A 23,830-nucleotide genomic window follows, 5' to 3' on the forward strand; every position below is an offset into this window, starting at 1 on the left:
TCGAATCAATATTTAAGAAAACGTTTTTATTGCCTGTATCGCTACTGATTTAACACATAGCCGATGTAAAATGCTGCCACTTTTAAGAATGCTCTGTGCCCTTCGCTACATGGAAATATTCAGGAGCGCAAAGCCCTCGGCATATGCAGCCCATGTGCAGCTATGAATTGTGATCACTTCCTTCAAAAGTGGTTTCTAAGAAACTTAAGCTTTGATGAAGACATTCTGAGATGTTCCGGCTGTCAGATTCAACTTGAAAACACAAGCATTCAAAAGGGGAATGACATAAGACAGAGAGAGGGGGGGGAGAGGGAGAGACAGAGACAGAGAGACAGACAGAGAGACAGAGAAAGAGACCGAGGCAGCACCAAATATACATTAGGATAAATTCATGTTCCCCTTTTAATGCATCTGGTTTTCTGATTAAAGTTGCAGTCATGGAGAACTTAACAAAACAGGGATTGGAGGAAGATCAGCCCAGGTTAAAGCAAAACAAAGTAATAGAATAATAGAGTTGTATTTGGTTACTCCGAACGCAAACATTATGCAAACTACCCAAGTAGTTTACACAAAGAATACACACCACTGGCAGAAGAAGAAGAAAATGGAATAATGGCACCAGCAAAGCATGTTCTGCTAATGCGTTTGTCATGGGACTGTCTTAGAAGATCCCTTATTTGAGCCCACGTACAGAAATTGCTTGAGGTTCTAAGGCCTTTGTAACTTCTTCTGGAAATCCTGTGTAAACGGCTCCATGATTGCACCAAGGAAGAACAAGGTAGAAACGTCACAGATAAGTAAAGCACGTACTAGCAATAGCAACATATACCGCTTCACGGTGCCCTACAGCTCTCTCTGAGTGGTTTACAGAGCCAGCTTCTTGCTCCCTACTACTCAGGTTAACTAACCTGAGAATGAAATATTTGCAGGAAACGAAGCAAGCTGTTAAAAAGATGTGGAGGTTCTAGAAAGCAAAGAGCAGCAAAGACGCTTAGGGGACTGGAGGCTAAAAACATATGAAGAAAGATTGCAGGAATTGGCTACGCCTAGTTTAATGAAAAGAAGGACTAGAGGAAACATGATAGCAGTGTCAAGGAGAGAAGCCACCTACTCTAAGGAGAAACCTCCCAATAGGACAATTAATCAGTGGAACGACTTGCCTCCAGAAATTGTGGGTCTTCTGGCATTGGAGATTTTCAAGAAGAGATGGTGTGTTGGTGTAGAAGACCTCCAAGTCCTTTCCAACTCTGTTATTATGAAAGCTGAAGGAACATCTCAATTCAGGCCAAGAATACCTACAGTATATTCTCCACTTATGAGAGACACAAAGGAGTCCCAGCACTGAAAGTTTCCAGGGACCACGTGGAATTCGAGCTTAGATTAAGCCTTTTGTTGTGGCCCGCCAGCGGGCACCGGATCTGGCAGCAGATTCGGACAGCGAGGAGGTTGGGGAAGAACATGGGCCAGTCCTGGAGGGTGAGGAAGGCTCTGATGAGGGCTCTGTGTTGGAGGCAGAGAGGGGGTCAGAGCTGTATGCCAGTTATCAGCTGCCTTCAGAGTCAGACATCAGTGGGGCAGAAGAACAGCTGGAGCCTGTTCCCAGTGTGCTCATGCGCAGCGTTGCCAGAGGAAGGGAACAGCTAAAGAACAGGGGTCGACTCGGGAGTAAGGCCACAGGTGGACGGTGAATGGCCCCTCCCAGAGGAAATAAAAGAGGAGCGAAAGGGGAGTGAAGTTTGCAGGAGACAATTAGTTCGCTTAATTGGTTCGTGACTCTCCGAGACTCCTTGCCAAGTTTTGCAGATATCGGCCTGGCAGCTCTCCAAGCCAAATAAGCAGTGGTGGGATTCAAAAATGTTTACTACCAGTTCTGTGGGCGTGGGTTTGTGGGCATGGCAGGGGAAGGATACTGCAAAATCGCCATTCCCTCCCCACTCTCAAAATTTCTGCTACCGGTTCTCCAGAACCTGACAAAACTCGCTGAATACCACCTCTGCAGATAAGGTCTGTGACTGTAAATCCTCCCTTGAAAGACTTTGCTGGATGTGAATGAGCAGAATTCACAGTCAATTAATAAAAGAGGTTTTATTTTATTGGGACAAGGAGGTCTGCTTCATGCTCTCAAAAGCCTAGATCAGAACCAGGGATGGGTTTCCATTATTTTTACTATGGGTTCGCTCGCGTGTGGGACACCTCAGCGCATGCGCAGAAGCATCCAGGTGGGCGGCCAGAGCCTCCCACCGCCACCACTACTGGTTTGTCCAATCCGGGCCGAAATGGGGACAACCCACTTCTGATCAGGACACCTTTGAAGGGCTGAAGAAAGGAGAGAATGAATGTGGTTATGGAAAAATAGGGGGCGGATACACGTCTGGAGCTGGGCTTGTTACGAGAGTCGATCGGATTGGTTATGTAATGAAAGCGATCGCAATTTAGGGTATCTGACAAGTCCTCTCCAAATCACCGTTCAAGTGTATGCGTGTGGCCCGGAGGGAATCAACCCGAAGCCGAGCCAAGAGAACCTGGAAACTTATCCGCAAAGTCTCCCCGTTCTTAAGCGGCCATCTGAACACCAGAACCTTATAAGACTTGTAATATGTCAGTGGATGTCAAATTAAGCCCTGCACAGTCCTGAAGGCTAGGAAGAAAGAAATGCTTCATTTCCAGGCCATTGGGCTGCTTTAACAACTAAACAATCTCCACTTTCTTCCCCTCCTCACACACACATACACCCCGCCCCTATTCTCTGCTATTCCCCCATTCCTGCTCAGTGCACGGAAAGCCTTAACAAGTTTGCTGCAAATCGCAAGAGCCGAAAGCAGCTCAGGCGTTAGGCTATTCCATGTGGATTTTTAAAATAAAAACGGACTGATGTAATCGGAATAATTTCCCTTCAACGCTCGGTCCCGTACACCTCCCCTTTATTTGTCTCTTTCTTTCCTTCTCGGACTGTCGAAACTCTTCATGGCTCATTTCCTGATTCTTTCTACAACAAGCAAAATGTAAATATGGTGCTTCCCCCACTCCTCCTGTCTTCTCCTTCAAGGAAACATCCCAATTAAGGGCATTTGGAATTAATCAGATGGTTTCTGTTAATGGAGAGTTTTTTTTTTTTAATTTTGTTTTATAAAATCAAGAGCACTTGGTAAGGATCGACTTTTTCTGGCCCTTTGCAAAAAGCCTGTATTTTCTGCTCGGCCGCACTTGGAGTAGAGGGCTTCCTAAAAGAATTAGGGACACGGTGGCTCAGTGGCTAAGACGCTGAGCTTCTCGATCAGAACGATTGGCAGTTCAGCGGTTCGAATCCCTAGCGCTGCTTAACGGAGTGAGCTCCCGTTACTCGTCCCAGCTTCTGCCAACCTAGCAGTTCGAAAGCATGTAAAAAAGGCAAGTAGAAAAATAGGGACTATCTGTGGTGGGAAGGTAACAGCATTCCGTGCGCCTTCAGCATTTAGTCATGCCAGCCACATGATCACAGAGACGTCTTCGGACAGCGCTGGCTCTTCGGCTTTGAAACGGAGGTGAGCACCGACCCCTAGAGTCTAGCACATATGTGCAAGGGGAAACTTTTTGCTTTACCTAATGTGCATCTTAATGCATACCTGGGGTATTTTTAGAGCCATCTTCCCCTACATTGTGTCTTCAAGATGTATTGGCATTGTCACATCTTGGAAGGACCAATGCAGAGGTGGGCTGCTGCCAGTTTGCACCAGTTCGGGCAAAGCAATAGTGGTTTGTTGGTGTGGGTCGCAGAACCGGCCGCGACACAGGCTGGCCACACCTCCAAACCGGTTTTCCGGTCGCCGCTGGCTTTGCCGGCATGGCTTTTGTCCTTTTTTTTAACGTTCTGCACATTCGTAGAACATTTTACAAGCAACTGCAGCACGTGCAGTGAACCGGAAGTAACGCCGGCAGCAACCCACCCCCTGCACCAATGGTGTATAAATGTAATGATTAAGAAAGCAATGTGAAATAGCAATAGCACTTAGACTTGTATACTGCTTCACGTTACTTTCCAGCCCTCTCTAAGCAGTTTTCAGAGTCAGCCTATTTCCCCCAACAATCTGAGCCCTCATTTTACCCACCTGGGAAGGATGGAAGGATGAGTCAACCTTGAACCTGGTGAGATTCGAACTGCCAAACTGCAGGCAGCCAGCAGTCAGCAGAAGTAGCCTGCAGTACTGCACTCTAACCACTGTGCCACTGTGACTCATAGATAGATAGATAGATAGATGATAGATAGATAGATAGATAGATAGATAGATAGATAGATAGATAGATAGATGATAGATAGATAGATAGATAGATAGATAGATAGATAGATAGATAGATAGATAGATAGATAGATATAGCAGTGTAATAGCAATAGCAATAGCAATAGCATTTAAGACTTATATACCGCTTCACAGAGCTTTCCAGCCTTCTCTAAGCAGTTTTCAGAGTCAGCCTATTTCCCCCAACAATCTGAGCCCTTATTTTACCCACCTGGGAAGGATGGAAGGATGAGTTAACCTTGAACCTGGTGAGATTCGAACTGCCAAACTGCAGGCAGCCGGCAGTCAACAGAAGTAGCCTGCAGTACTGCACTCTAACCACTGTGCCACCATGGCTCATAGATAGATTAGATAGATTAGATAGATTAGATAGATTAGATAGATTAGATAGATAGATAGATAGATAGATAGATAGATAGATAGATAGATAGATAGATAGATAGATAGATAGATAGATAGATAGATAGATAGATAGATACATACATACATACATACATACATACATACATACATACATACAGCGATGTAATAGAGGAAGGATAGAAGGCTGAGTCAACTTTGAACTGGTCAGGATCGAACTCCAGACAGCGGGCAATGAGTTAGCTTGCAACCATCATAAATATGAGCCCGTTGCCAAGCGTCCGAATTTTGAACACATGACAACTTGTCTTTCTGTGGCTTTGGTTTTGCTATTTTTGGGAGCCTGACGTTAATTTACTGGTGGTCATTTAGATTGACACAGGGGGGGGGAAAGGCTTGAGTCTCTAAAATGTTTTGATTCCCATGCATACCCAGCTCCTGAGGGGATGGGTGAGAAGACAGTTCCGTGTGACACCCAGAAATCTTCAGCCAACATCACTGCAAAGCATTCTGCCAGCTCCAGTCCCCATTTCTGAAGGATGCTTGGGTGGGCAGGAGAAGGCTGACATAACAGGATGCAACCACCAAGAACTGAGAGCTGACCACTCAGGCGGCAAACCATACACAAATCAAGCTAAAAAAAATGACAAGCAAGATCTTAGGTCTCGGTGGTTAGCTACAAGCCGATTGTATCTGCAGGATAATAACAGTGATTGTACCCATCTGGAGGACTACTTCTCTTTAACAGATTAACAGAGTTGGAAGGGACTCTGTAGGTCATCCAGCCCAAGCAGGAGACCCAATGCCATTTCTGACAGAGGGAAGTCCAGTCTCTTCTTGAAAGCTTCCAGGGATGAAACTCCCACGACTTCCGAAGGCAACTTCTGTTCCATTGGGTTGATTGTTCTCACTCTCAGAAAGTTCCTCCTTATTTCTAGGTTGAATCTCTCCTTGTTTAGTTTCCATCCATTATTCCATACCTGGCTTTCAAGTGCCTTGGAAAATAGCTTGACTCCCTCCTCTGTGGCAGCCCCTCAAATATTGGAACATTGGTATCTGTCTCCCCTGGTCCTTTTCTTTGTGACCCGACAAATGCGCGCCCGACAACAGCGCGCCGACAAAACCGCGGCAATAAAACCGCGACGTCGACAGCACGCCCACAAAGGTGCGTGGACAAAAGAGCGCCGACAGAAGCGCGATTAAGGTTAAGGTAAGGGTTAGGGTTAGGGTTAGGGTAAGGGTAAGGGTTAGGGTTAGGGTTAGCGTGAGGGTTAGGGTGAGGGTTAGGGTAAGGGTTAGGTTTAGGTTTAGGTTTAGGGTTAGGGTGAGGGTGAGGGTTAGGGTGAGGGTTAGAGCTAGGGTTAAGGTTAGGTTCAGGGTTAGGTTCAGGGTTAGGTTTAGGGTTACCTTTAGGGTTAGGGTAAGGGTTAGGTTTAGGGTTAGGGTTAGGGTTAGGGTGAGGGTTAGGGTGAGGGTTAGGGCTAGGGTTAAGGTTAGGTTCAGGGTTAGGTTCAGGGTTAGGTTTAGGGTTACCTTTAGGGTTACCTTTAGGGTTAGGTTTAGGGTTACCTTTAGGGTTAGGTTTAGAGCGCGCTTCGGTCGGCGCACTGTTGTCGGCGTGCTTCTGCGCTCATTCGTCGGCCTGATTTCGAACTCGTGGTTTTCTCCCCGCGGTTTTGTTGGCGCGCTTTTGTCGAGCGTGCATTTGTCAGTGAACCCCTTTTCTTCTCTAGACTAGCCATGCGCAGTTCATAGTATGTTTTAGCCTCCAGCCCCCTCATCATCCCAGTTGCTCTTCTCTGCACTTTTTCTAGAGCCGTGATGGCAAGCCTATGCACATGTGTTACAGGTGGCACACAGACCCCTCTCTGTGGGCCTACGAGCCATAGACCCAGTTCAGCTTTGCTACGCATGCGTGCGTGCCAGAGTTGGCTGGCTGAATACCACCTCTGACGTAACCTCATTAGCTCTACTTGATCCCGCTCATACTACCTAAACTTTGCATAAGAAATTCAACTTTTTTTCCTACACAATAAAGTGAAAATAAAGTATTTTCCAAGATTATCTTCTTTCGCCACCCAGTTACAGCTGTGAGTCATATTTCAAGGTTCAACAATTGCAACATTTGGAACTGTCACAACTCCCTAAAAAAAAAAAAAACCTTAAAGTGTACAAACACATGCACACAAAAAATAATAAAATGGTCATATGTAGTGATCGGGCACATTTTCGTGGCCTAGATATTCTAGCGGTACTTCGGCATTTTTTTTCCGCAGGCCCGTCAACTTTCCGCTTGTATTTATTTTGACAGGTCTGCGTTCGCGTGAAAGTTTTGTAAACTTGGGAGACGTTAACGGCAGCAGAAAACTCGGCTAAAGGTTACTTGCAATTCAACTGCAGCAGATATGATCTATTGGTGTTCCACTCGGCTGCGTTTGTCCAGATAAAGCTTTCTCTATTCAGAATAATCAGATCCTGCTCTCATCATTATCGATTTGCTTTTTCTACAGCCAAAAATCAAAAATAATTCCACAAGATATGAGTTTGCCCGTTTTTCACAAGATAACAAAATGGCATAATAATATATACATGCATGCATGCATGCATGTAGGTCTTTGGTTATTTGGGTTTTCTCCCACGTAAAATTGGAGGTGTCTTGGTGACGTTTCGACGAAGTCTCATTCGTCATCTTCAGGCTTCGTGCTTCTAGGAGCAATGTGAGATCTCGGGTGTTTCTTCCTTTACATTGCTCCTGGAAGCATGAAGCCTGAAGATGACGAATGAGACTTCATTGAAACGTCGCCAAGACACCTCCAATTTTATATATATATATAATCCAAGGCAAGGCCCCAGATTAAAGTAAAACAACATGATATAACTACAGGGCAGGGGTGGGTTCCGGCCAGCACTACTGCCAGTTCGCTCATGTGTGAGCTTTGCGCAGGGCCGTATGCCAGTGATCAGCTGCCTTCAGAGTCAGACATCAATGAGGCAGAAGAACAGCTGGAGCCTGTTCCCAGTATGCGCATGCGCAGAGTTGCCAGAGGAAGGGAACAGCTAAAGAACAGGGTTGACTTGGGAGTAAGTAAGGCCACAGGTGGACGATGAATGGCCCCTCCCAGAGGAAATAAAAGAGGAGCGAAAGGGGAGTGGAGTTTGCAGGAGACCATTAGTTCACTTAATTGGTTCGTGACTCTCCGAGACTCCTTGCCAAGTTTTGCAGATATCGGCTGGCAGCTCTCCAAGCCAGATAAGGTCTGTGACTGTAAATACCCCCTTGAAAGACTTTTCTGGATGTAAATGAGCAGAATTTGCGTCAATTAAAGGGTTTTTTGTCGGGACAAGGAGTTGTCTTCATGCTCTCAGGAAGCCTGGGTCAGAACACTACCTGTATAGCAGCAATTCCTGGCTCACAGCTGATGTAAAACCATGTCTTGATGTACCAGCTGAACTGGCAGCTATAAGCATTTGACTCAAATCCTTTAATCCACAATGAACAACCCAAAACGAATTCATTAGCAAATATTTTCCAAACATTCTCATTCAAATTTAATGCATTTACATTTGCCGCAGCATATATCTTCCCTTAATGGAGAGTTGTGTATTTATTGCAGCACAGAAATAAATATGCAGAGTTAAACGGTTCCACAAAGCTTTCACACTGCACTTTTCTTTAAGGAAACGAACTCCATCAATACAGTTGTTCCCAGTTGAAGTGTAATTTAAAGACGTAATTCATCTACACAAAAACCATTAAACAAGCCGGTAGGCTCTTATTGAACAATCCTTTTTAGGAATCAAACCCTGCCAGTATAGTTACATTCCAAAATAAGTTCCCTAAAATAGAAACATGTGAAGCTCTCCAAGGGAAATACCATGCACAGAGTCATATATCTTCTCATACTAACTCGCTCAAAAATATGAATCTATCTCAGCTCCCTTCCTATGAATGGAGATCTATAGGAGAAGAACAAACAGAGCTAGGGGGAAGAATTAAGTGCATCATAAGCTTAGAATCATTACATCGCCACAAACAATCAAAGTCCAATTCGTGGTATCTGGCTCCAATTCAATAACGGTAAAGGTAAAGGTTCCCCTTGCACACATGTGCTAGTCGTTCCCAACTCTAGGGGGTGGTGATCATCTCCATTTCAAAGCCGAAGAGCAAGCACAATCGGGAAGACGTCTATGTGGTCATGTGGCCGGCATGACTAAACACCGAAGGCGCACGGAATGCTGTTACCTTCCCACCAAAGGTGGTTCCTATTTTTCTACTTGCATTTTTACATGCTTTCGAACTGTTAGGTTGGCAGAAGCTGGGACAAGTAACGGGAGCTCACTCCATTAAGCGGCGCTAGGGATTCGAACTGCCGAACTGCCGACCTTTCTGATCGACAAGCACAGCGTCTTAGCCCCTGAGCCACCAAGCTGATTTCAATCAAGCCTTTTTACTAGTGATTTAAATCATGCTTTAAATCGCGATTTAAATCAACTTCATTTAAATCAAATCCACCCTGCTTCTAACAGGAGAAAACTCTTCTCTCTTCTACCACCAATCAATCCTTAAAGGTGAACAGATTGCCTACTAAATTGTGACTGCCAGGAGATCTAACAATCATGTCCCATTGGTAAGGAATTTCGGGAGCAGTCGCTCAGGAACATTTGAAAAGCCAGTTTTCTATTCATCTCTCAGAAAACCTCTAGATGCTTGATTGTGCAACAAAGCAATTTTAATTTGTTCAAAATCAACCGATTCCACAAGAAAGCATTGAAGGTAAGAAAGGCCAGGGAACCCATCCTTAAGACAAAAATGAAATAGCTGCGAAAATTAAAAAAAAAATAACAAACTTTGCAAATTAAACAAGAGGCACTTTTTCAAATACTCACCGAATTAATTATCCCTCGGAGAGCTTGAAATCCTTCTCTTACTGGGAAGACTTGATCCTTTGAATCTGCAATGCTTTCCAGCTAGGGAAGTAAGCACAAATGCAACACAGATGAGGACTACCAACCTTTAGGCACAGCTGGACAAGACACGCACACCCAGGATTTAGCAAAGGACAGGGAAATGCACGGCTTAGAGAAAACCACAGGTATAGACAAAATTCTGTTTGCTAATTGTAATTTTTCTTATTCCCGCAGCAAACCAAACTAAACACAATGTCAAGGAAAATTCCCAGTGTTGCGGCCTGCCAGCTGCCAGCGGAGCCAGCGGCAGACTCTAAATGATGAGGAGGTTGGGGAGCAATGTGGGTTAGTTCTGGAGTCTGGGAAAGGCTCTGGTGGATGCTCTGCATCGGACACAGAGATAGAGCCAGGACCGTCCGGCATTTCCCAGCTGCCTTTGGAGGCTGATATGAGTGAGGAGGAAGAATCGCTGGGGCCTGTTCCAGATGCACGTTTGCGCAGAGCAGTTAGGAGAGGTGAGCAACGGAGGACAAGGGGTCAACTCGGGAAGCAAGGAACACATAGACCTGAATGTCCCTTCCCTGGCTGGAAAGGGGAGTGGTGGTTGTAGGAGACAACAGTTCGGATTTCTGAAGATTTTGCTTCATGCCTCAGAGGCTACTTGCCAGAACTTAATTTGCAGCCTTTCAGCTGGGAGCTCACAGCCTTGCAATTATCGTCACGATCATCATGAACTGATAAGGTCTGTTACTGCGGTTAACTCCTTGAAGGACCTTTTTCAGTTGGTGAATGCAATTAATTCGCAAGAGGTAAATAAAGAGCGGTTTCTTTGTGACAAGGAGTCTGTTCCTTGTTTTTGCAAAGGCTGAGTCAGAACACCCAGCTATGAAAGGTCACCAAAAAAACCTCCAAGGAGCAGTTTAATTTACACAATGGTTTTCACTGAATCCGCTGGTTCCTTTCTTTGAAAGCAAACTAACCATTATGTTATCCATGTTTCTCTCCAACTCCATTAAGAAAGAGTATGATGCAAGGCATCGGAGAGCAGCCAAACAATCAAAACAATGTTGAACCCAAGTAAATTATCCAAATTTAGCAGAAACAGGAGCTTCGGGCTAAGGGTCAAACTACATGTTACACGCTGAACGAATAACAGAGGGACGGGCTAGTTGCAGGTCATAATCTATGTGCCTCTTAGTTGTATGAGTGGACCTGACTGTATATCCTGGAACACACACACACACACACACACACACACACACACACACACACACCAAATAAATTATACCTCTGAAATTTGGCAGCAATTCACAAAGCAATGATGGTAGGATTTTCCACCCATTTTAAGTCATCATCTTCATGTAACGACCCCATCATCCCTTGCGGGGTGGAGTCTGGGAAATTGAATGCAGCTAGCAGAGTGTTTTCATGGCCAGATGCCCTTCCTGTCGCCAATGCGGAGTTTTGTTCAGCAGATATATTCACAGTGTGCCCTGAGAGAGAAATATCCGCCTCTACCTAGGATCAAACTCAAATTTCTGCAGGAGCCAATCTGAATCGGTCGCTAGGAACAAATGTTTATTTTTCTAAGCTCATATTGGTGACCATCAACTGGGAACCTCTCTCTCTCACACACATACCAGAGTACAATGGACTATTCTACCCATTGTATTTGTATAGTTCGTGGTTGTTTTTAGCTTTTAGTTGTTAATTAGGATGTTAATGACTGAGTACTGTTTCCTTGTGCCCCTGCACCCTCGGCTCCTAAGTATCTGATAGGCTGGTGATAATTCAGCACTCCAATTGACTGTCAAGAGGCCCGTTTCCCAGGTTTCAATGGCTATTTTTGTCCCAGCTCGGCCAACAATCATAGTAGTTGTGAAATTGAATGCAAGTCCTTCTTCACTGCAACATGAGGCTACTAAAGAATTTGGGTCTCCTCGTCCAAGGAAATTTTGTCAGAATATTCATGAACCGGCAGAGACATGGTAACAAGGTCAGCCAATGAATAAGGCTTAGTAACAAGGTCAGCCAATGGGAGCTGAAACAGTTTGGAGTCTGGGTGTGGCTTAGTTCTGAACCGAAACTAAAAGAAACACATTCTCTTCCTCTTCCTTGTGTTTTTGGCCAGTAACTCTCTACCACGTTGGAAGAATCAGCTATTGGTATTGTATATTTACTCATTTGTTATTGTGTATATAAAAAAGTTAATGAAACTTGCTGAATCGGTTAGCTGTGTGTGCTTTTAGGAAGTGATTTTTGCAACAAACTCTGACAAATTTCTCAAATAAGAAAGCACCTTTGCCGGATATTTTTTTTTTTTTCATTTTGATATGCAGACTCTCAAATTTTTAAGACGGAGGAACCTTACCTGCTCTTGATTAAAATTGAGGACTCCAACGCAGTAAACCCGAGCTCCCATGGACCTAGCACTTTCTGCCTGTAGCAGAGAGAATAGAAAGGGGGAAGAGTTATATCTACGTTTGCCCCCACCACCAAAAAATAACAAGCATATGCAAATGTTGAACTCAACAGGAAATGCTGCTGCACTTCAACCCTCACCTCTTTTTTCGCATACAGTGGAATCAAGCCTTCCAATTTTCCATCTGTCAAGGCAATGATCACACTACTGGACCCTTGTGCTTTTGCAATCTGGTCATTGGCCTGGAAAAAACAACAGAATTTGTGCTCTTACAGTTGCATTTGGAAGTGAAGAATGGCAAGAAATAGAGGACAGAAATGGTGACTGGAAAGGAGTTAAGAGTTCATCAAGCGGCACCCAAATTTGTATGTTTAATGTCAGTGTGAAAGATATACAGGTAGTTCTTAACTTACAATCGTTTGTTTAGTAACCACTGGAAGCAGGGGGGGGGGGGGGGTATACACTTACCTTCCCTACCAGGTCGCAAATGTGAGCTCCCACCTCCGCGCATGTGCTTTTGGCGAAAAAAGGGACTAAATGGAATGCTGTAGAGTGAGGATGGGTGGGCGTGGCCATCCACGATTTCTGCTACCGGTTCGTGAACAACCCATTTCAAGAAAGCATTTGCTTTTACTTTTGTTAGCCATGAAATATTTCTTCAATTCATGGAGTGATTCTTTGTGGCCCTTTTTTCGCCCTCCCCGAGCCTCTGTGCTCACCTTTGCATCCAAAACGGGCTATGTGGGGACATCTGGGAAGAGCGGGATGAGGTGGGCAGGGCCAGCCACTAGTGGTATTTAGGGGTTCTCCGAACTGCATAGAATCTTAGCTAGAGGTTCTCCCAAACCCCTGCGAACCCCCAGCAGCTCACTCCTGACTAGGGATGACATGATAGCAGTGTTCCAGTATTTGAGGGGATGCCACAAGTAAGAGGGGGGGGGGGGTCAACACTCTAAAGTCAAGACAAGAAACAATGGATGGAAACTAGTCAAGGAGAGAAGCAACCTAGAACTAAGGAGAAATTTCCTGACAGTGAGAACGATTAATCAGTGGTACGACTGGCCTCCAGAAGTTGGGAATGCTCCAACACTGGAAGTTTTTAAGAAGAGGTTGGATAACCATTTGTCTGAAGTGGTATAGGGTTTCCTGCCTATGCAGGGGGTTGGACTAGAGGACCTCCAAGGTCCCTTTCAACTCTGTTTTTTCTGCTCTATGAGTCACAGTTCTTTGTGCGTTTATCCATGTGTGCATTTGCATTATTTTATATAAAAGAGCTTTCCAGGGCAGAAGCATCACCATCCTGTGTGCTGCCCAGAATTCTTCAGGAGCAAAGCAGGTTAGAAATACTATCATTTTTTTAAAAAACGATTCAAAAGGTTGAAAGTTCTCAAACGGCAGTCAACTATGCTGCCTCTCCAATTACAGAAAATGCAGAGAACTTACTTTTTGTAATCCTTCGTGCATATACGTTTCACCTCCTGGCTTAACATTCTGTAAATCTTCAATACCCCTCTGAATTTTTTGCCTAAAAATAAGGGGGAAAATCATGAAAAGGTTTCTTAAAATTACTGGCGTTAACTCAGTTCCTAGTAGCTTGGTAGATCTTTGGAGCAAACAAATAAGATACGGAGAAATCTGCAGACTTGATTTTGATTTTTGATTTTACTTTATTTGTATGCCGCCCTTTTCCCTGAGGGGACTCAGGGCGGCTCACAATTCAAGGGAGGGGAAAAACAGACAAGTTACAAACATGAAAACCATACACCGTTAAAAAAAACACAACAGTCATAGCATTCGAGTGGGGTTGCAAGTCTTTAGCCCCAGGCCTGTCGGAACAGCCAGGTTTTAAGGGCTATGCGGAAGGCCTGGAGGGTGGTAAGGGTACGAATCTCCACGGGGAGTTCGTTCCAGAGGGTCGGAGCAGCCACCGAGAAGGCCCTCCTCCGGGTAGTTGCCAGTCGACATTGGCCGGCTGATGGAATTCGGACTTCACATTTCCGAATCACGCTCTGTTTTATCCCTCTCTCCCACAATTGGAAAAGTAGACTAGAGGGGAGGGGGGGAAAGGGCGTTGGTACTTACCTGATACGCCTCTTCTCATAGTGGGGGGGGGAGTATCCAGCATGGGTTGACTTTATCCTCTCGTTGATTGGACTGAGTCATCAGAGCTCTTGGTATAAGCCTCTGGTCCACCAGGCTCCGCCCAGTTTGTAGACGAAGAACTCTATCCGACTCGTTGAACCATCCACTCCAGACCTTGTTAAGGTTTCTACTTTTTATTGAATCCTACTTTGGTCATGTTATTACAACCTACAACCTAGTAAATGTTACCCTACCATGACAGGGGGGGTCTGGATACTCCCCCCCCCACTATGAGAAGAGGCGTATCAGGTAAGTACCAACGCCCTTTCTCCATAGTGAGGGGGAGGAGTATCCAGCATGGGACGTACCAAAGCCAACGTCCCTAGGGTGGGTAATAAGTTGAAGACCCCTGGCCAAATTAAGCCTGGTGAGATGTCTCCCTTGCCCTGTGGACAGCCTGTAGTACCCTGCGCTCAAGCAAAGCCTCCACCGAGGCAAAGGTGTCCAGCTTGTAGTTCCTCACGAAGGGTGAGGAAGAAGACCCTGCGGCTGCCCTACATGTCTCCGCCAATGAGGCCTGTGTAGCCCAGGATGCCAAGGTGGCTGCACTTTGTGTGGAATGTGCTGTGATGGGGCTTGGTGCCTGCATGCCCTGGGATTGGTAGGCTGTAGCAATGCAGGTCCTCACCACCTGCCTATTGTGGTGGAAGTCACCTTTTTACCCAGAGACCACAGATGGTAGGAGACCAACCGGGCCTCGGACTTTCTTTTTGGGCAGGTTCTATCTAAGGTGTGCCACTTCTTCTCTAGGGGGTGAGCAGGGTCCAGACAGAAATTGGGCATGCCCAGGTCCTGTAATTTGTGGAAACATGAACCCACCTTAGGAATGAAAGAAGGGTCCAGCCGCGGCACCTCTCTGTCCTGGTGAAAGATGCATAGGTCGTCCTCCATGGACAGGCCCTGCAGCTGTGATGTCCGCCTGGCAGATTTGATGGCCACTAGGAGAACCACCTTAAGGGTTAAAAACTTTAGAGACATTGTTCGCAATGGTTCAAATGGGCCCCCTTAAAGCGTCCAGCCCTTTATGCAAGACCCAGGAGGGGCACCTGTGTATCCTGAGTGGTGTGAGGTTGGATGCCCCCTTCAGAAACTGACTTGCTAAAGGTTGTTGACTGAGTGCCTGGGCTCTACCCCATAGAAGCGCTGAGAAATGGCCGAGACTTGTCTCCTAAACGTGTTAGGGTCTAACCCCTTGTCCAGGCCTGCCTGAAGAAATCTGAGCACTAAGGGCTCTATCCCCCTGATGGAAGTCTTTCCTCCTTCAGGATGCTCCGCTCAACCACCAAGTGGTCAATTGGAGCCATAGGGGTTCCGGGTGTTCCAGTGACCCCTGCCTGAGGGAGAGCCTATCCTGAGGAATCCTCTGCACTCTGTCCCCCAATAGCGACTGAAGGTCTGCCAACCATGGTCTCCTGGGCCAATAGGGGGCAACCAGTACCAGCTCCGCCCCCTCCCACAGAATTTTTGGATGACCCTGGGAATCCGGGGCAAGGGTGAGTAAGCGTAGAGCAGTCCCCGAGGCCACGGGCCAGGAACCTTCCATCCTTCCAAGGTGGGCAAAATGAGGACCCGGATTGTTGTTGAGGGCGACATGCTGACTCTGCAAACCGCCCAGAGAGGCTGAAAGCCCTATGAAGCGGTAGATAAGTCTAACTGCTATTGCCCCTTCTGACCCCAGGCTTTGGTACCTGGCGTAAACCTTGGGAGCTGGGTGTTTGGGGGGGGGGTGGCAAATAGCTCGACTTCCGGGTGGCTGAGGTGGTCCATCGCCTCTCTGAAGATCACCGGGTGCAATCTCCACTCCGAGTTGTCCACTTCTGCCCGGCTGAGCCATTGGCTCTGATGTTGTGTCCCCCCCGCTATATGTTCCGCCCTTAAGGAGAGAACATTCCATACGGCCCACTGACCCGGCCTTTTGGCCTCCCTCATGAGGGCCTTCGACTTGGTCCCCCCGTCTGTTGAAGTGGGCCTTGGGTGCAATATTGTCTGTGGGGGGGTTCACTGTCCCTGCACTATCTGGTCTTCTAGGTGGGCGCCCCCCACCCTCCGAACAGGTTGGCACCTGTGGCTACCGTCATCCGGTCTGGCGTTCTGAAGAATTCGCCCTTGGTTATCGCCGGGGACGTCCACCCGATCAGTGAGCGTGGGACTATTGCCGGGAGAAGAACCCTGGCCTGGGAGTAGCTCCTGTGCCTTTGCTGGAATGGCAAGGGAACCCTTGTATGTCTCTGATGTAGAGACGGGCCCAAGGAATAATGCCAAAGGCTGAAACCCTGGTGCCTAACCATCTAGACCATGTGGCTAAAGGCACCCTGTCTCCCTTGATTACCTGGATGACTAGTCGTCTTAGCGAGCACTGTCTTTTGGGTGACAGGAATATCTTACCTGCCACTGAGTCTATCAGAGCCCCTAGGTGAATGAGCCTAGTGGAAGGGTAGAATTGGCTTTTAACCGGATTCCCCGAGAACCCGTGCTCCCTCAGGAATGGCAAGGTGATATCTAGATCCCCTAATGCCCCTTCAAAGGATGACTGTATGAGGAGGTCATCTAGGTGGCCTAGAATCCTAACTGGAATCTGCCTCCAGCTCGCTGCTAAGGCAGCCATTACCTTGGTGAAGTCTTGCGGGGAGGGATACCGGCCGAAGGGCAAGGCCTGGTTATGGGAGTGCTGCCCCAGGTAGCTGAACGTGAGAAACCTCCTGTAATCCCTAGTGATGGGAATGTGTAAATAGGCCTCTGTGGGGTCTATAAAAGTGCGGAAGTCTCCCTGTCTGATTCCCTCCAAGATGGAGTGGAGGGAATGTATTTTGAACCTCCTGTAACGATTGAAGCGGTCCCGCCACTTCAGATCCAGAATTGCCCTCCATCCCCGATGTCTTGGGGATTCCGAAAGGGATGGTGTAATGCCCTTGGCCCTGCTGTCTAGAGGCACTGGCTGGATGGCTCCATGTCCAGCAGGAGTTGTATAGCTGCATCAGTAATCTCCGTGCCGGGTTATTTGAAACCGGGCAGCTCTGGAAAAACCCCAGGGGTTTAGACAGGAGTTCCAGAGCCGGACTGTGCCTCATGGTGTTCTGAACCTATTTATCTGATGAGGCACGGTCGCAGCAGTCGGTGAAGTATGCCAACCGCCCCCCTAGGGGGGGGTGACTCGGTTCTGGCCTTAGTTTTTGCGGGAGGGGCATCCCCCCCGCCACATCCTCCGCTCCCTCGGAAGGGCCGCTTCTGCTGCCTGCCCCTCTGCTGCCTATCTTGGCATCTCTGCCTGCCGGAAGAGCCTCCTCGTAATGCCTGGCACCTGAGTACCCCGCCCCTGAACCCCTGAAGGGATCCTAACCCCAGAAGGAGGACCTGAAGTCTTGTCCCCGGGAACAGGGCCGTCTGGAGTAAGGCACCGTCCTGAACTGTCCTCTCTTAGGGGCTGTGGGGAGATACTTCCTCTAGTCCTTATTTTCGACCAGATAGGGGTCCAGAGCGGGTCCAAAAGGGACATCTCCTGTGAAAGGAGTGGATGCTAGGCGCCACCTGTGGTGAACCTCTGCCTGCCACTGTCTCAGCCACAGCAGCCTGCGAGATGCAACAGTGGAACAATTGCCCTGGAGGCAAGCCTGGGTGCAGACAATGAGGCATCTGCCACAGATTGGATGACCGCCCCCAGCTTATTGATGTCCTGGTGCGCTCTGACCTCGGTAATGGGGATGCGTTGTTGCAGCTCCTGCAGCCAGAGCAGAGGAGACCTGTTGAACAATGAGGCGGTGATGGCGGCCTTCACCGCCCAGGCGGCTGCCTGATGCCTCTTCGGAGGGTGAGGCCTGCCTTCCTGTCTTCCCACGTCAGAGCCTGCTCAGGTTCCCCTGGCAGAATCAGGGGTGTTGCAGAGCCAAAGCCGAGGCGCCCCTGGTGGGTGGGATAGCACCCCCTCCATGTCTTGATCCACATTGAAAAGACCTTGTCTGTGGATGTGAGCATGGGAATGGCCCCTTGGCACTTGACCGATTCAAGAAAGGCCCTGGGAGTTGGCACTGTGTCGGTCTCAATGGCCTGCTCCTCAAACCTGGTTTCTGCAGAAAACCCCCTGCTGCTGAGGCGGTGCCTCTGCTGCTCTGTTCCCAAGCCTGGCGGCTGCTTAACCCTTAAAAAGGAGTGATTAATATAACAAAGGCTGGAACAACCCGGTGAAGGTCAGCTTGGGGGGGGGGCAAGCCTATGTCATTGGATAGGTCATCCTCCCTGACTTCCCCCTCCTCACAATCCAGCTCACTCTCCTCCCATGATAAGGCTGAGGAACTAAGCTGTCCTTCCCCTGGGTTTCCAGCCCTTCAGGTATCCTAGGAGAGGATGCCACTGAGGCAGCATTTGAGGCTGCTGCAGCAATGTCAGGCATTGCTGGAAGCCCTTCATCATTATGTCTGAAAATTGGGGGCCCCTGTGGTGCTTGCTGGCTGGGGCCCCTTGCCTGTCTGGGGGGGGGGGGGTGGCAGAGGCTGATCTCAGGGAGGCAGCATGGGGGAGGGGGATTGCCACCTCTGAGGGAGACCCCAAGGACTAGGGGTGTCAAAGGGGATTCTTGCCTGCAAATGGTTGTCTCCCCTGCAGTCCCACCTGCTGTGGGGCCTCCAGGAGCCTTTCTTTCTTTCCCTGGCATGGGATGGATTTGAGGCCACTTGCCCTCTTGCAAATCTGTTCCAGTCTTTAATGCCTCCTCCTTTCTTATTTAGATGGCTTGGGAGGTTTGTGACTCCCCCCCCCCTGCTTTCAGCTCTGCCCTGGGGGAGAGGTGCTTCTTTTTGTCTCTGCCTTTCCTCCCCCCCCCCCGCCTGTTTCCAGCTCGGCGCTGGGGGAGAGGTGCTTCTTTTCGTCTCTGCCTTTCCTCCCCCCCCTTCTCTGGGCCGCCTGAGGGGTGGTCACTAACCTGGTGGGACTGCCGGCTGTTGTTGCCAGTACCTGTGTCCTGCCAGTCTCCTGTTGCCTCTGGGCGCCGCCATCTTGGAACACATGGTCCCTTATGGCTTCAAGATGGCGCCTTTGCCAGGAGATGAAGGCGCCCCTTTTGAATATTCTGGCTGGGCGGCTTGTGCTCCGAAGAGCTGCGCTGCTGCCGTTTTCTTCACTTCCCATGCCGCTGGAGTCCTTGCTTTGCCCGTGAGCCCCCTCCAATGAGGTGGGTCACGTACCAATGGGGCGGGCGCTCCGCGTTTGCAAGGCTCCCTTCCAGGGGGCGGGGGGGCTCCGCGCCGTCCTAGCCTGTCCCTTCTCACGATCCGCGGCTCTTGGGGAAGTCTCCGGCGCTGCTGGCGTCCTTGCAGCCGGGCGTGCCTGCCAGAGGCTTCTGCCCTCTGTCTCCTGCTCACCCGGCAAATTCCTGTCTGAGTGTTGCTTTTCTCACTCAGAAGCCTGGGCGGCGGGCTGCCCGCTGAGGGGCTTTTGGCCGATCCTTACAGTCCCGGGAGTTGCCAGCTCGCCTGGGATGCTGTAGGAGGGAGACACTGGAATTTTCCTTCCTTTTCTTTCTTGAATATCTTCGACCTGTTGGAGATCTAGGATGGTCAACTGTCCATTTGAGTGGACTGAGTCTAAAACTGGGCGGAGCCTGGTGGACCAGAGGCTTATACCAAGAGCTCTGATGACTCAGTCCAATCAACGAGAGGATAAAGTCAACCCATGCTGGATACTCCTCCCCCTCACTATGGAGAAAACCCCCCTTGCAGGAGCCATTTAAATCTGTACTCCCCGTTCTGGTTGCAGCCGAAGACATGCTGTGCGCTATAGATGGCAGCTGAACAAGTTACATAAAGTCAATGCAATCTGTTTAATCCAAAATATTTTACACTCGGCGTCTATTGAAAACAACCTGAAACTGATTATGTACGAATGCCGATTACCAAGCAGACGCTCTCCGGTTGCCAGGGGATGTCTGGCAGACTGTCCGCAGGCTCTGGCAGTTCTTCTGCCAAGAAACAAATGACAAATCAAGTTCCAGGGTTGCGTTCTTTTTTTCTTCCCCCCCCCCCCGAAACCAGATTTTGCAATGCGAAAAATAGCTCTCGTACAATCAGTTCAGTTTTATTTATCCAGCATAGAACGGAGACCTCCCCGCACTTTTTGACACCTGCAGCCCTACGCTTCAACTGTGGAGCCGAATGAGTACAAGGAAAAAACACAGTGGATTCCACGGGTAAAAAAAGAAAAGAAAAGAGGAGATTACCATCTGGGTTGTAATGCTCTGGAACAGGAGGAGGAGGAGGAGAAGGAAGAGCAGGAGGAGCAGTGGGACAAGGAAGAGGCAGAAGAGAGGGACGGGGAGGAAGAAGAGGAGGAGAGGGACAGGGAATGGAGGAGGAGCAGAGGGACAAGGAAGAGGCAGAAGAGAGGGACAGGAAGGAAGAAGAGGAGGAGAGGGACAGGGAATGGAGGAGGAGCAGAGGGACAAGGAAGAGGAGGAAAAGGAGACAGGGAGACGAGGAGGAGGAGAAGGGGAACAGGGAAGAAGAGGGATGAGAAGAGGGGGAAAGGAGGAAGAGCTGGAGGAGCAGGAGGAGGAGAGAGATAAGGAAGAGAAGAGGAAAAAGAGTAGAGAGAGACAAGGAGAGGAGGGGGAAGACAGGGAAAGGAGGAGGAGAGGGACAAGGAAGGAGGAAGAGGAGGAGAGGGAAAGGAGGAGCAGGAGGAGGAGGGGGACAAGGAAGAGAGGAGGAGGAGGAGAGAGAGAAAGAGACAGGGAGAGGATGAGAGGACAGGGAAAGGAGGAGGGAAAGGAGTTGGCGGAAAGAGACAAGGAAGAGAAGAGGAGGAAGAGAGGGACGGGGAGAAGAGGAGCAGGAGGGGAACAGGGAGGGAGAGCAGGAGGAGAACAGAGAAGGGAGGAGTAGGGGAGATCAGGGACAAGGAAGAGAAGAGGAGGGGAGAGAGACAGGGAGAGGATGAGAGGACAGGGAAAGAAGAAGAGCGGAGGACAGGGAAAAGAGGAGGAAGAGAGGGACAAGGAAGAGAAGAGGAGGAAGAGAGGAACAGGGAGAAGAGGAGGAGGGGAACAGGGAGGAAGAGGAGGAGGGGAACAGGGAGAGGAAGAGGGGGACAGAGAGGAGGAGGACAGGGAAAGGAGGGGGAGAAGGAGAAAGAGAACAGGGAAGGGGTGAGAAGGGGGGATAGGAAGAGGAGGTGGAGGAAGAGGAGAAGGAAGGAGACAGGGAAGGCAGGAGGAGGGGACATGGAAAGTAGGAGGAGAGGAAGAGGTGGAGAAGAAGAGGAGAAGGAGGAGGAAGGTGACAGCAGGAGGAGGAGGAAGGATGTGGTGGTGGTGAGGGAAGTGGGGGATCACCAACGGTGGCTGCTGTTTGAGTGAAGGAAATGAAGAAAGTGTAGAAGAAAAATAAAAGTTGCTTATCTTTGTTTAAACCAACCAATGAAGCTTAATCTTACAACACTCCTATTTTCTGGAGCGGAAGGCACACAGAGACTTCATAATGTGTTCTTTTCACTCATCTACATCAGTTTTCTTAACTCCAAGACTGAGCCTTTAGGCTGATGTTGAACACATGAACACTGACAATGTTTTGAACTACAAACCTTGGTTATTTCTCTTGTAATTTTTCTTATTTTGAGATACAAGTGTGGAATTGTATCATGATTGATAAGTTTCTCTAAATCTAAACAGACAAATGAGGAAAGATGTATATTTTCCAGAAGGCTATTTAGATTCTTCAGCAAAAAACGGTGCTTTTAAAGAAAAAAAACCAAGGTGGAAAAAGACGAGAGACCACACACACACACAAAAAAAAAAAAACCTTACAGGTAGATCAAAACTAACTTGAAATCAGAACTAAAGACAGGCAAGGAAGGTAAAGCTGAGAACGGCATGGGGTGAGACGCCAAATGTAACAAAAAGAACTTCTTTCAATATGTTCAAAATAAAAAAGACGAGAGAAAAATCAATAGGCCAGATGCTCAATAAACCCAGAAAACTATCGAAACAGAGAAAAAGTCAATCCCTACTTCCTTCTAGCAAGTGAAAATGGGTTTCATTGGGGAACTGGGAAAAAGAAGGTGAAGGGGATGCATTAAAACTTGCAAATGAAAAGGGAGAACTGAAAATATTCCAGAAAACATCAGGTTTCAACAAAAATAAGACACACACACACCCCGGATAATAAGCCCAATCGGGCTTTTGAGTGCATGCACTAAAATAAGCCCTCCCCAAAAATAAACCCTTCCCTAAAATATTTAACTGCATGCGCAGCAGAGACCGGCCATTTTCGGGGGGGGGAGATGCTCCACGCATCCCACTTGCACCTGCCAGTGGATGCCGCGCCCTCAAATCCTAGCTACCGCACCCCTTCTCTTACTGGCAGCTGCCAAAAGAGCAGCAGGCCCAGTGGCGCTAGGGCTGGTAAGAATGTGCCAGAAACAGTGGATGCTTCCTTTGCATTGAAAGTATGTTTTAATAAATGTGGGACATCTCCACTAAACCCGTGTCTAACAGTCCAGAGCAGTCCGTGTCTTAACAGTCTAGAGCAGCCCCTGTTTAATAGTCTAGAGCAGGGGTGTCAAACTCAAGGCCCGTGGGCCAGATACGACCCACAATGTGTTCGGATCTGGCCTGTGAGCACGGCCACCCTGGAAAATGTAAGGGGCCGACCCACTTCGTGTTGGCCCAGTTTACCCCGTAGGAAGAGGAAACATGCCAGCAGTTTGGGGAGTGACGTCAATCTGGCTATGCCCACCCAGTCAGCCACCCCAACTCTTCCCCTCACCCCCAAGGTCAACCACAGCCCTGATGCAGTCCTCAATGAAATTGAGTTTGACACAGGGATGGGCTACTGGGGATTCGCAGGGGTTCAGGAGAACCTCTAGCTAAGATTCTGTGCAGTTCGGAGAACCCCCAAATCTCACTTCTGGCTGGCCCCACCCACCCCGCCCCTCCCTGGAGTCCCCACGCAGCATGTTTTGGATGCAGGTAAGTGCTGGTCCCATGCAGCGGCTTGGGGAAGGGTGAAAAATAGGCCCACCAGAAGTTCGGGAAGGTCAGAAATGCACCCGTTTCCAGCCTCCAGAGCCTTCTCCCTCCCGGAGGCTCGAAAAAACCTCCGGAGCCCGGGAAAGGCAAAACTCCCCCCTACCTCCACCATGGTGCAAGAGGCCGAGTTGGCCACATCCACCATTGTCACACCCACCCAGCAACCGTGACCCAACAAATGCGCGTACAACAATAGTGCGCCGATAAAACCACAGCGAGAACACTGTGATGTCATAAACGCGCCCACAACGCGCCAACAAAAACGCGCCCACAAAAGCGCGATTTAAGTTAGGGTTAGGGTTAGGGTTATTACGTTGTTTTCGTATGGCGCGCTTTCGTCGGCACGCATTCGTCGGCGCGCTTCTGTGTGCATTCATCGGCGTGATTTCGACCTCGCAGTTTTCTCGCCGCGGTTTTGTCGGCAGGGTTTTGTCAAGCGCGCATTTGTCGGTGAAACCCCAGCAACCAGGCAGAGAACCCCGTGCTAAATTTTCTGAAGCCCACCCCTTGTTTGACACCCCTGGTCTAGAGGAAACTATAATGTATATTGCAATCGGTGGCAACATACAGCTTCAGCAGAACAGGGTAAAATATAATGAAATCTGTTATTTCCTGTTGCAGACATCCAGTCCAAATGGCAATGGGGAAAATAAAAATGATGAAACCATGTGCTGCAACGCCTTGACACTGAACCCAAGGGCTTACGGCACA

The 23,830-nt window shown here is 48.5% G+C and overlaps 1 protein-coding gene across 1 annotated transcript in view; it reads right to left on the reverse strand.

Annotated features, from left to right (window-relative positions):
* Positions 1-23,830, reverse strand: part of ANTXR2 (ANTXR cell adhesion molecule 2) — a 170,424-nt gene that overhangs the window by 130,107 nt on the left and 16,487 nt on the right. Inside the window, exons 4-7 of the mRNA XM_087724004.1 lie at positions 13,408-13,489; positions 12,105-12,206; positions 11,914-11,982; positions 9,522-9,602 (exon numbers count right to left, since the gene is read on the reverse strand). Of these exons, the coding sequence (XP_087580130.1) occupies positions 9,522-9,602; positions 11,914-11,982; positions 12,105-12,206; positions 13,408-13,489 (334 nt within the window). The remainder of the gene's footprint in view (positions 1-9,521; positions 9,603-11,913; positions 11,983-12,104; positions 12,207-13,407; positions 13,490-23,830) is intronic.

Source organism: Thamnophis sirtalis, unplaced genomic scaffold (genome assembly GCF_051295495.1).
Source record: "Thamnophis sirtalis isolate CommonGarterSnake01/CBP01778 unplaced genomic scaffold, rThaSir2_p1.2 scaffold_10, whole genome shotgun sequence".
Taxonomy (NCBI): Eukaryota; Metazoa; Chordata; class Lepidosauria; order Squamata; family Natricidae; genus Thamnophis; species Thamnophis sirtalis.